Source organism: Calliopsis andreniformis, unplaced genomic scaffold (genome assembly GCF_051401765.1).
Source record: "Calliopsis andreniformis isolate RMS-2024a unplaced genomic scaffold, iyCalAndr_principal scaffold0048, whole genome shotgun sequence".
Taxonomy (NCBI): Eukaryota; Metazoa; Arthropoda; class Insecta; order Hymenoptera; family Andrenidae; genus Calliopsis; species Calliopsis andreniformis.
Window position 1 is genome coordinate 342,731 of NW_027480457.1, and position 13,471 is coordinate 356,201.

Sequence of the window (13,471 nt, forward strand, 5' to 3'; positions counted from 1 at the left end):
GCAGTTCCAGTTAAAGGTTTGCGGTATTGCTTTCATTAGTCGCAGTCGGGACAACATCTCCGACAGTAGTGTGATACTTTCCAAGGAAATTATATTGAAGTGAGTGTGTGAGTGAGTGTGTGAGTGAAGAGTGTTGATTCATAGGTAATCAGTCAGTTAAGTATTTTTAAACAGTCAGTCTCATTACTTTCTAGACATACCTCGTAGACAAACTTATTTGATAACTTTGATTTAAGAAGAAACGAAGAAAAGAAAGCTAAGCCTATGAAGGATGGAATACAGTCACTTTTATGTGACTGAGAAGAGTTAGTGTAACCCCCAGTTTTTAATGAGCTTATGTCAATTTTCAGCATTCATACCCTGTTTAATGCGGTACTAAAAGTTAAAAATCCTACTTGGTACACGCCAATCGCCTTTACAACGAATTTTCGACGTGGATGCACGCATCACCTCCTGTAAGATAGGCTACATCAGCTAAATTGAATGTGTTAAGCAGAATGTATCAATGTCCCCTTGTGATAGCATATAGCCAATAGTATATGAGATATTGACAATTAAAAATTGGCTCTGTGTCCCCTGCTCCGTGAGGTGCTGGTACATATTCCTTGATAAATTATTCAAACTCACGAAGACTCATTAAACTGTGCTAATTACACTAGAGGAACTATTCCTATGAATGTTACTCCTTTTCTTTTGGCACCAGATTTTACTAAATTCAAAATCTGAAATTCCGCCACAACAGGAAACGTGTTAGTACTATCATGTGTAAAGTAAACAATTTTACTACGACTGATTTTTTAAGAACATAAAAGGTTAGTTTTATACACATCTTTGAATTCAATTGCAACCTGCATGTCCCTCCTTTTGCGTCTCAAATCAGCTAAGTCTTCGGCAAATGCTGCAGCAGCACGTTCGTTATAACGGCGTTGAGTGAGAACAAAATCATCTTGAAAATCATCTTCTATTCCTCGATCATAAATAAAGTCCAACCCATCATACAAATCGTTATGATTACCAGATAAGTTACGGGAACCTAGAACGTTCAAACAGTGACATTAATTACAAAAATAGACTGGTACTCATTTAAAGCAATTCGTGTTAAATTCTAGTTAATTGTAGTTGTAAAAATTATGTAAACAAATATAATAGAAAAATTGTCACATTTGTATACACACGACAGATGTGTACTTATCAGATAGCTCATTCAGCAAAAAAATAATAAGGAATAATTTGGAATAATTATTATTAAGGTGAAACATTTTAATGAAAAGCTAAAATTAATTGAAAGCTATTAATATATTGAGGTGTTATGAATAAGTATTCGTAACAAAAAGAGGCAAAAATGAAATTTAGCTTTCTTATTAGTATTAAAAACATAACATAATTATGCTACAAGTAGTGAACGTAAAATTGTTGATTAAAGTCACAACGATAGTTACTTTATTAATTAATTTATAAAGATAGTTAACATTATAACTTTGTTATAAAAGTAGGTGAGCAAACTTTGGTACCATATTCTACATCTTCTAAGAATGAAAAAAGGTCATATAAACATAGGTCTGGAAACTTTTTGTTTTCGAAATATAAACGTTTTTTTTTGTGACTGAATACTTAAAACATTTGTAATTTACTTAAAAACATTGCTGATAATAACTTCCTTGTGCCATGAGATGTATGAATATCTCGGCACCAACATCAGAATCAGGTGTTATTAGTTCTCATAATTTTACATGTGATATCTGATCATGTCAAGTTTTGAGATAAACAAAAGATACTTATATTTTGAAAACGAAGAGTCTCCGGACCTCTCTCTCTCTCTCTCTCTCTCTCTCTCTCTCTCTCTCTCTCTCTCTCTCTCTCTCTCTCTCTCTCTCTCTCTCTCTCTCTCTCTCTCTCTCTCTCTCTCTCTCTCTCTCTCTCTCTCTCTCTCTCTCTCTCTCTCTCTCTCTATATATATATATATATATATATATATATATATATATATATATATATATATATATATATATATGTTAATATAATATATATATATATATATATATATATATTATATTATATTATATTATATTATATTATATTATATATTAACATATATATATATATATATATATATATACATATATATATATATATATATATATATATATATATATACATATATATATACATGTATATATATATATATGTATATATATATATATATATATACATATATATATATATATACATATATATATATATGTTAATATATAATATATATATATATATATATATATTATATTATATTATATTATATTATATTATATATTAACATATATATATATATATATATATATATGTTAATATATAATATAATACCAAAGCTTCACTACCTACTTCAGTGACACCCTGCATAACAAATTATTGAATTACATATTAGTTTTACAATAATGCCTCTATAAGAATGAAACTAAGCTTTACAATAAATGTAAAAATTAATCCTTACCAAGTATAAGTGCTTGACTGGAATCAATTAAGGGATTAGTGTCAGTTGATTCGAACCGAGCAATGTAACCTTATGGTTCTAACTGAATGTGTAACATACAACGATTGTGCTGTACTTGGCCGTACAACGACAAAATCGTTGCGACAAATCTGACTAACGTCAAAAAACAACGTAGTGAACAATTCTCATATGAATGTAGTGATATTTTGAATGTGACACATGTAAATGTTATTTGTTTGTATACTGTCGGTGTTTGTCGGTGGATAGGATTTGTCGCATGTCGCACATCCAGTTAGGACGTAGGGTAATCTGAGATAGTTAGATAAGGCGAGCGTGGTGTTGAGGTTTAACTATACTTATTAAGCGACCTACCTTTTTTATTTCTTATTTCTTTTTTATGAAACATTTATCATTATGTTTGTCAAATTTATTTGATTAAAATGCCACTGAAACACAACACAATTCAAATCAGATTTATCTATTTAAAAAGTGTTAGCTCATAAATCATTATTATTTATCAGATAAGTAAATATAATTCAAATTGCGTAATGTTTGGTGTTATTTTAATCAGAAATCAGAAATATACAAATATGAGGGTAAAAGTTTGATCAAAACTAAAAAAATTAGTTTTATCTCTCTAAGCACAGATCTTTGGTTTTTGTCGGCTGTTTCGATTCCTTTCAGTTCCATTTTCTCTTTCGACCGCTGTTCTTCTCTTTATTCGCCGAAAACCTCAAAATGCAAAAACAAGGTTTACGTGTATCGGTAAATGTGAAATATTCAATCCGACAGTTTCACTCTTATAGAAGCATTACTTTATTATCAATTAGGTTTCATGTGAATAATTTTCTATCGCATATGACTGGTAAGTTAGCAGACGGAAGGAATTCGAATCTCATATTTGAACGAAGTGGAATGAGCCAGTTTGTTCGAGCACACTCATAAAGTCGGGCCATGTGCATTTTCGATATTGGTCGAATCAGTGGCATCTGCATACTAAGCGGTACCTGTAGCGTTGCATGACAGAGATAAAGACAAACAGAACGAATACTAACCTACCAGTCGTACATAGTATTAGCCTCATTTAATATAAGAAGATTTTTTTATGCAACTTTTGAAGGAATGTGACAATTTCTAACAAAAAAAACTGTTATTATTTAATCATATAAGTAGAAAATGTTACGCTTCTTACAATTAGAATTTATAGCTTGTAACACAATGTTAGATAAAATGTTATTTGGTTCACAAAAATATAAATACTTTACAAAATCTGTTCTAAATAATAAAATAGTTGCAAAATAGGTGTAAGTATTTAGTGTTTTAGTCCTAAACTATGTTTAAGTATTTCAAATACTGACCCCACAACACTTACAGAATAGCAATCATTGTTCGTATCAGCTCATTGAGTCCCGTTAATAATTAAAAATGTTATATGTCAACAGAGTTGTCTCTTCTATATTACACCATTGCTTTATCTATCTTTTTTATAGTATCTCTTTCTCTTTTTATATCTATTCGTTTCTCATGCATCTACTTAAAGTGTTATTTTGACATAAGTCTTCGATTTTGAATCAGATCCAAGTTTATCTCGATATAAACTCACGACTTGGAATTGATTACGAGCTTACACAGCATAAATTATATACTTGTTTTAATATCAGTGTACACATTACCAACTTGAATCTGTTTTCTCAGCAGCGATGACTAAATGAGGTGAAGAAATAGTTTCAAGAAAATGTCAGTTTGCAACAGAGTTTGTGTTGCGACAATGGTGTGATGTTCTTTCGCACGTGTATTATAAATTACTTGTAGCAAGTCTAAGTGTACACCTACCGATAATCGGTGACTGACAATATTGTCAATCTAAAAGCCGATAGCGGACTGAACAATCCTTCTTTTTCTATCTAATGCATAAGAAGACAATCGACATATAAAATTTGTAATCGGCTTTTGGACTGACAAAACTATCCGTCTCCGATTGTCAATTTTTTTTATAATGTACAATATATTAAAATTACCTTAATGTTCTCGTTTTATATTCCTCATAAAGCATTTTGCATGTAGAGTTAATTTACACAAATTAGGTCTGGGTTATTCTAAAATCGCGATTATAACTATAGATGGCGCATATGCGTGTCCAAATTCTGGGATATAAAAGGAGATACGCGAGCAAGTAGCATTTAATAGATTTGATCTGATCGTTAAGAAGAATATGTACACTTAGTTTGGAAACAGCTGGTGTACACATATAGTAGTGTATGCATTTTCAATAACATTGTTCCGTCTTAATTCCAATGATCCAACCCCATTTTTTATTGTATCGAGACTCAATGCAATTTTAACCTATTGAAACTTCGAACTTGAATATTATCCTGGCACAAAATCCCAACCTGTTACAACGAGAACTAAAATGCGGACCCTCAATTATTGGAATTTAAGCGTATGTTACTATATACTCCCAATGAAAACTTGAATTTTTTGATCTTGGACCTGGAAGCATTTAATGCTATATTCTGAGACTAAAGCCTTAGAAATTGTTCGGTGTTGTCGCTATATTCCTACACTAAAAAGCTTACTTTCCAATAAACCACATCACTACAAAAGATTGAAGCTAATTGTAAGATAAATTACCCTGTCTCTCTTATTGGTGGTCACGAGCGGGAAAGGAGACCATACGCTTTACACTTATGATTGTAAGGATGTTTGTTCTTGAAAAAAGCTTCTACTTGCATATTACAAACATTTGCAATTGTTGAAATTAAAGTATTCTTGAGTTACAATCGTGACTTTTGGGATCGTTTACGTGAGTTTCCCTTGGATAGGGTAACAAATTCACACTTTCTGTGATTTTAAACCAATTGTTTGTTTAAGCGATAGCATCGTCAACACAATTCTAAAAATTAATTACATTAACTAAAGAAGTATGAATCGCGGTTGAAAAAAAAGGACAGCAGATGAAAAAGAATGAGAGTGAATAAGAAAAAAAATAAACCAATTGGAGAAAATGAAGATGCAAACTTTTATAAACATTTGAAAAATTATATAAATATCCTTCTTTAATTCATAACATAAAGCGCTGTATGTCGTCACTGCACAACAGGCACCCAGCCATTTCATCAAATGGACACTTCGTCGAAACGATATTTTGTCTAAAAGACAGTTCGTTGAATTCAAATTTGAACCTTTCGTTCTAAGTGTAAGTAAACATTTAATTTTGAGTTCTCTATAGGTTTAAGTTTCGATTTAAGTTTAACAAGAGAAAGGCACGTATGTGGAAATTATTTTTGATATGATACTAAGTGCAAGTTATAGTACAAGTCCAGCATTAAAACATCCCAATGAGTTTTGTCATCGTGAGCCTTTTTTTCGAGATATTATTATTTGAAATTTATAGCTGTGTTCCGCCAGTAATACAGTTGCATAAGTTCTGTTCGCCACAAGCAGTCGTGGATACTGCGGTATAGCGCTGGGTTACAATGCCGCGGGTTGCTGGTTGAAAAATGCATTTTCAAGTTTACATTTATATACAGGGTGTTTCTGAACAGCAGGGCATAATTTTAAGGGGTGATTTTAGATATCAAAATAAAACGAAAGTCGAGAATAGCGATTTCGTATTTGAAACTTCGTTTCTTAGTTATAAGCTCTTAAAAATCTGATAGGAAGCAACAGAAATGAGCCCTCACGGAGACTTCGAGCAGTAGTTGCCTGAACAGCAGTATAACACTGACGCAAGAAAGAGGAGAGAGCACTCACTAATCTTGTCTAGTCGTTGCAATCCATAGGCCGATTCAAAGCATTCATTATGAAATAGAAGGGGTTAATATATCCACCTTCATGTAAATTGTCTGTTCACTTCACACATCGACACATGATGATTCTCTCATCCACGAATAGTGAAACACCATATAAGGGTATCGTTGAATAACTCTAAACTTGCCTACTCTTTACAATCCAGAGGGCAAGTCAAAATATGCCTTATGAAATTTCAGAGTAAAAAGGGTTAATGCGGTCGACCGTCCGATTAATCTTCTGGTCCACACACTAGATCTAATCTTCTGGTACACACTACTAGAAGTCTTGGCATAGAATTTGGTGGAAAATCGCGCAGAACAGAAATATCGCAAAAAAAGAACTAGATCTGTAGAAAAACTCGGCACGTATCAGAAATGTTCGCACACAAAAAAAATTCGGAGTTGGTTCTCTGAAGATATCAGTATCATATTGGCATGAAATGGAATATGATATTTTACTTTTTACAATGTATCCACATGTTGATTGATTTGAAACTTCGTTTATTTAAACATCAAAAGAATACCTATACCTTTATTCATTTTTAATAACAATCGTTTAGGAAAGCAAAGACTGATGGCGATTATTGCAAGAGGCATAAACGCCGAGCATGATTTAATTCAATGTGAAACATTGAAGAACTTTCTTTGCGCGTCGGTTCAGTTTTTGAAGAGCCTATAGCAATGCTACGGGTCTTTATGGGAAAACCTAGGTATCTAACAATGCTAGGTGTGGTGTAGGGTCCTCGACAAGTTCTTTGAAAAGCCGCAGTTAAGTTTTCGACGGATCTTCGCATCGAACGTTTGGGCAAATATTCGTTATACGTGACGAGTTTACCTACAAATCTACTTTCACTACCCACAAACTACCCTTTTCACGCAATATTCCTGTTGTGTGTGCGGTTTTCCTCTAAATTCTACGCCAAGACTTCTAGTAGTGTGTGCAGTTTTTTCGTCTGTGAATTCGGATTCGAAGATTAATCGGAGGGTCAACACATTAACCCTTTCATAAGGCGTGTTTTGACTTGCCCTTTGGATTGTAAAGAGTAGGCAAGTTTAGTGTTATTCAACGATACCCGTTACTCGTATGGTCTTTCAATATTCACGGATGAGAGAAACGTGATGTGTGGATGTGTGAAGTGAACAGACAATTTACATGAAGGTGGATATATTAACCCTTTCTATTTCCTCTCCTATGTCCTCTCCACTTTCTTGCGTCAGTGTCATACTGCTGTTCAGGCAACTACTGCTCGAAGTCTTCGTGGGGGCTTATTTCTGTTGCTTTCCATCAGATTTTTAAACGCATATAATTAACAAACGAAGCTTCAAATGCGAAATTGTTATTCTTGATTTTCGTCTTATTTTAATGTCTAGAACCATCCCTTAAAGTTATGTTACGCCGTGCAGTTCAGAAACACCCTGTATGTGAATGGAAACTTGAAAATGCATTTTTTGACTAGCAACCCGCGGCATTGTAACCCAGCGCTCACGACCGCTTGTTTGAAACACATAAATTACTGACCAAATACATAACATTCAATAAAAATACCTCAAGAATAAAGACCCATCATGACAAAACCCATTAGAATTTGTCAATACTAGAGTTGTACTACAACATGCACCAACCCTTGCAAGTTTAGGTCTAGATCTAGGTCTTTCCGCATCTCACGTGCTTTTGAATCAAGTTTTCTCAAAATTATACGACACTTCTGTTTCGTCAACATACAACGCTCCCGATTGTGAGTTAGAGAAATACATTTTTATTACATTTCTAATATTTATAGAACTTTCGTACCACTAACAGTTTTGTTTAAACATTTATGTATATTACGAATTTTGTCATACGATATAAATCGCAGTAGGCTTCATCGGTGGTATTTGTCTTTTTCAAGAAATCGAATCTGTTTGTTGAGCATCCTAGATGTAAGAGTTCCGTTGAGTTAATCATGTGGAACAATAATGCTACTAAAATTGCTTATTCGTGTACTATTTATACAATTACACACATACTGTATTTTTCATTTCATACATATACATATGTCTTACTTAACCATACATTATAACTGTATTATACAAGATTTGCCCGTTTGAGCTGCACACTGTTTTTGTAACTTGTGAGAAGCAATAATAAAAGAAATTGCAAATTATTAAAATAGGTACCTGAAAACAATTCAAATCATATTATGTTTAGTCTTATTTTGATCGAAAATATTAAAAATGATAAAAGTGTTTTCACAAGAGTAGAATAAAAGATTAAAAGTTTTAACTTTTCTGTTTTCTTTTTTTTCTAAGTATCTTTTAATATCACTAGTCGGCTTTTCACCTCTAAGTAGTGGGAATAGTGATGCGTGTTACTGTGGACAGTGTAGCGCGCTCATATCTTGGGAACACTGTATTACGTGATATGATCATTTAACGGTCACCGATTAGACTCTCATACACTTAAACTCATAATTGAGTTATTGCGGCTAAATATTCATTTGATCATAGTTTTAGAGTTATTTACATGTCATTTTTATTTTAGTATTAGTTTAACACAAATTCTATTGTCTATTTTTCGGCTTTGGTACGTGATTCGTACGTGATACTTATCAAGCAGAATTCATTTTATATAGGTGAAGGCTGATGGCCCTTCCATTCTTCAGACTTGCGATTACGCAAACTTGCAGTAATATTGAAAATTGTGTACCTATACCTATGGTATAGTATGGTATAATATCTATGGTATTGTTAAAAACACTTTGTTAGTCAGTTTGTTTTTTAAGTGCTGGGATCATAAAGTGAGAAAGCTGTATTTCACGAGGCGAAATTTAGTTTATAAAAAAAACACAAAAAACAACAGTGTCGGTTAGGAAATATTCTTCGTTGGTACATATTGTTCTTACAATGTTTACGTAATATTAAATTAATACTTTGCTCTATATTTAATTTTAAGGTTATATGCAGATAAATTGACATTCTTCGGTATTTTGTGCACTTAGCGCAAATATTTATTGTAAAAACAATAAATAAAAGTAGCTTAGAATTTAGCATATTTAATACAACTTATGTTTGATTCTTTAACCCTTTGGACGCGGTTGTCTCTTTTAAGGGGACAAAATATATGGAAAGTCAGAACCTCCGAGTCTAAAGGGCTAAACACGATCAGTGTAAGGTCGATACACGTATTGAAGCCGTCTTCTGTATTTACTTCGCATTCAATGTATTAATAGATTAGGAACTATTGTAAAGAAGTAAACATGAGATTCTCTCTGATTGTTTTTAGCACTTATTATGACGTTTGTTATTCGTACACAGAATGTAAGAAATTATTAAATGTAGGGTAACGTAATCGGAGTTATTCAATTTTTTAGAACGTAATACTGTTATACTTGCAATTGTATGAAATAGTTTATCAAAATTTAATAATCAATAGAAGTTTTCTGTGTACAATTACCCTTCAATTATTAATCTTAACATATAAAAAAAATGTGTACGAAATTAATCAAGCAAGACATCTGTAGTAACTAAGAATCCATTTTGATAATCTCATAAATTGAGATATCTGTGTAATTTCTTTGTAATAAATTATCTGTTGTAATTTAATATCTATAATTGAGGTGTACTAAATATGTTTTTTTTAACATTTTATAACAAGAGTCTCTAAACGACAGAAACTATTTACATACCTTTAAACAATTCTGGGTATAAAATAAGTAATAATACAAGTTAAAAAATATGTTTATAACATTGCTAATGTATTTCTGCTACATAAAATAATTTTTTACAAATATACGTACAAATACGTATCAAATAATATACGTACAGATTCGGGATTGTCAGGAACCAGCGATTTAAAATTAAGGGTTAATTAAATAATGCATGGTCTCGTAATACAACATTGATAGAGGATGACATTCGATTAAACACTCTTCAAAGCTTATTTGTAGGATCTTATTAGGGATGGCAGTGATGTATCGATCTTTTGAAACCATCGATGCTTCTTGTCGATAAATCGATATATATATATACCATCATGTAGAAATAGATATACCAAAACTATCTATACATGTTCAATGGAATTTCTTATTTGTGTAATGTAGTATCCAATTCCCTTCGAAAGTTATTGTTTATTAAAGTTACTATGGGTACCATGTCTATAGTACATTAAAATGAGATCACAGAAGATTTCTACAGAGGAGCAATTCTGGCTTTTGACGGATCGCAATTTCTAATGCGCATGAGTTTCTAAGGAATATCGCTGAATATAGCAGCAGTTAAATTAGGAACAAAATTCAAACACTAACTGACTAATTTCATTTTAACTTTCCTACTGTGTCTATTCCATCTCAGTGGTATTAATACAATTAAATTACTTACGCCTACGCAAAATGAAATTAGAGAAAAATTATAATTGTCATTTATTTTATTTTAAAGATAATATAGGAAGATCGGAAATTTACATTTATAGCATGAAGAATTACTTTCGTGATATGAAAAGTCTAAAGTTTATTACAAACTTTGTAATAAAAATTTCGTCTCTGTAGTAATCATCTATGGTAAAATTTCTTATATACGTATAACGCGACGTCAAATGTACCCATTGTAAGAAAAAACACAATTTTTCACAAAATACATAATTTTCTCTCCCTTTATTCAAGCCTCAAGCGAAATCTGACATACAGAATATGTCTAATCCAGCAGGGGACTATACCTTAAAGTCAATTTAACTACAAAACAAAGAAGAATCCGTATGTCGAGATTTATATTAAACTAATTAGAAGGTAGAGAGAATAATAAGATGACTAATTAGTTAAGAAAAGAGATAAAGAAAAAGGTATTAGGAAAGAAAACAAGGAAATTGAAATGAGAAGAAAGGATAGAATAAGTGAAGTGTAGAAAGTATGAAAAGGAAACGAATGGAAGGATAAGTGTTCTCGGGTTGTACGTTTTGCACATCAAATCTATTTCGAGAATAAAAAGATTGAAATTAATGAATTATAGTATACTACTATATTAAACTAACTACCGTCCTGTCTCGATACCAATTCGCGACTTAAAATCAGTTCAAAGATCTTAAAATGTAAAAAAATTCGTTTGTAATTGAAAGATCAGTCTAGGTATTAGTAACTTAAATTTACTAACATTTCATAAGTAAATTTAATTCTACTACAAGGTAAAGTAGATTCTTCTACCTTGTATCGAGACGATACTATATTATTTTTCAACTGTTAACCATAGAAGCAAATATTAGAACAACGTAAATAAAGATATTTAAGCAAATGATCCTAACTAAGATAATTTAAAAAACTACCAATATTTGTGGAATAGATTCTTTGGTACCAATGCATCGATTAACATCGATGGCAGTTATATCGATAAATCGGTTCTTTCCTTTTTCTCGCCATCCCTAGTTCTTATCTGAATAGAAACGTCATAATTGCTTAAAACGTGACGTGCTTCTCAGAACGTTCACGAAGTGACACCTTCTTACTGACTACAGACTGCTCTTGGATGTTCTCAGTATCAGCAGTGCTCTCATTGATCAATGCTCTGAGTGCAGCTGCTCTGCGCTCCCTTTTCGCCTGCCTTTCGGCCAGTTCCTCCATTTCGGATTCCAGATCGGTTAAACGAGCTTTGGTTTGCTTTGCCCTAGTCGCAGCACTGCTGACAGGCATTAAATTCTCATCTTCATTAATTAATTTCGACCACTTCGTGAGCATAGGTTTCGTTTCCTCTATCTGGTCAATTTCGTCGAAGAGCTTTGAGCGTCTTTTAAAGCTACTTCCAGCTTCACTAATCGTCGATTTTATGTCCTGCATGTCTTTTCTAGCGCTCAAAGAACTTTCCAGAAAATCCGAGTCTTGACGAAGGCGTCGCGATTTTCCTAACGCAGCCTGTACTTCATCCTCCAAGTTGATGGCTGCCAGTTTTGACTTGAGGTGATTTGTCGTCGCAGCGACCTCGTCGACAAAGTTCTCAGCTAATCGGCGACGACTGCGTTGGCCACGGCTGTCGTAGACGATCTCCTCGTTTTCGGGAAACAGGGTGTCAGTAGCCAGGGAAGACAGTGGTAATTGAGGGCCGCGAATCAAGGGATCTGGTTCGAGGTCAAGGTCATGGCCGAAGGAACTGTTGCGAGGATCAGAGAGGTCACGCAAGCCTGTAAAAACGTATTCGCAAGATGCGTGTCACTGTTAGAGTATTATAGTTTCGTATTATATTTTCGTTAAAGCATTATATTACTTTAAAATATTAAGTTCGTATTTTCAGAATGGCAGTTTTGCGATCGTATGCAGTGAGGAACAGAAAGATAGCATATTTCATCGTTTTCTCAATAGTTATTCATTATGTTGAAGATTCATGAATATAGAGACTTGTGCGATAATCCGTAAAATGAGGGGTAGACAGTTGAATTCTTTTGTTACGCTGCTTGTTAATCATATGTATATTCGATAATCCATTGTTGAAACAGCAGTATCAAGTACTGGTCAAATTGATTACAGAAATGGTAATTATGCATCATTTTGATTAAAAATTGATTCCTCAAAAGAATAAGTACTACATAGGAAAAATACTATATGAAGTGACATTTAATAAGAAACATGTATTTACATAGGAAGCTGAGCTCTTGAGCAGTCATTAGCAATACATATGTTACGATATATACAATTTACTAAGAAAGATGTTTAATTGGAATTGTGGTACGATAAATGTTAATGCAGTATCGTATTACGGTTTAAGATGTTAGTATAGTCATCATTAAATAAAATATTAAAACTTTTTAGATCATGTTACTTAATGCATTTCAGTAAGTATTATTTTCTACTAAGCATGACTAGTGTTATGTTTAGAAAGACCATGTCAATTGGTCTTCATCAATTGATCAATGAAAACTTTTATTTTCCATTGAAAACAAATTTTTGAATGTCCATAACCTTTCAACGAATTAAGGTACTTGAAAAAATCATAGGCTACATTGTCGATAATTTGATAAAGAATTATCTTTTGAAATTTTAAATTAATCGGATGAATAGTTTTAGAGATCTGTTTGGTACCGGCCAATATAGTTAGAAATGTAGTTTTGAAAAAAACATGCTTGAAGTTCAATTCCACATTATCCTGAATATAAACATGTAGTCCCCTTTAGTCCTGTAATTTCAGCAACTATTCTTTTCTAAATAAATTCTGCTGTGACAGATTCTACATATATCAAAAC

At 32.5% G+C, this 13,471-nt stretch overlaps 2 protein-coding genes across 4 annotated transcripts in view; both read right to left on the reverse strand.

Moving 5' to 3' along the window:
- The window catches only part of LOC143187558 (uncharacterized), a 30,751-nt gene extending 27,860 nt beyond the window's left edge, over positions 1–2,891 (reverse strand). Inside the window, exons 1-5 of the mRNA XM_076391780.1 lie at positions 2,842–2,891; positions 2,703–2,794; positions 2,585–2,638; positions 2,486–2,554; positions 849–1,033 (exon numbers count right to left, since the gene is read on the reverse strand). Coding sequence (XP_076247895.1) covers positions 849–1,033; positions 2,486–2,554; positions 2,585–2,638; positions 2,703–2,794; positions 2,842–2,891 — 450 coding nt within the window. The remainder of the gene's footprint in view (positions 1–848; positions 1,034–2,485; positions 2,555–2,584; positions 2,639–2,702; positions 2,795–2,841) is intronic.
- Positions 2,892–9,989: 7,098 nt separating this feature from the next.
- LOC143187502 (uncharacterized) overlaps positions 9,990–13,471 on the reverse strand; it is a 32,085-nt gene continuing 28,603 nt past the window's right edge. For all 3 annotated transcript variants that reach the window (XM_076391712.1, XM_076391715.1, XM_076391713.1), the window contains exon 3: positions 9,990–12,415. In XM_076391712.1, coding sequence (XP_076247827.1) covers positions 11,697–12,415 — 719 coding nt within the window. In that variant the 3' untranslated portion in view covers positions 9,990–11,696. The remainder of the gene's footprint in view (positions 12,416–13,471) is intronic.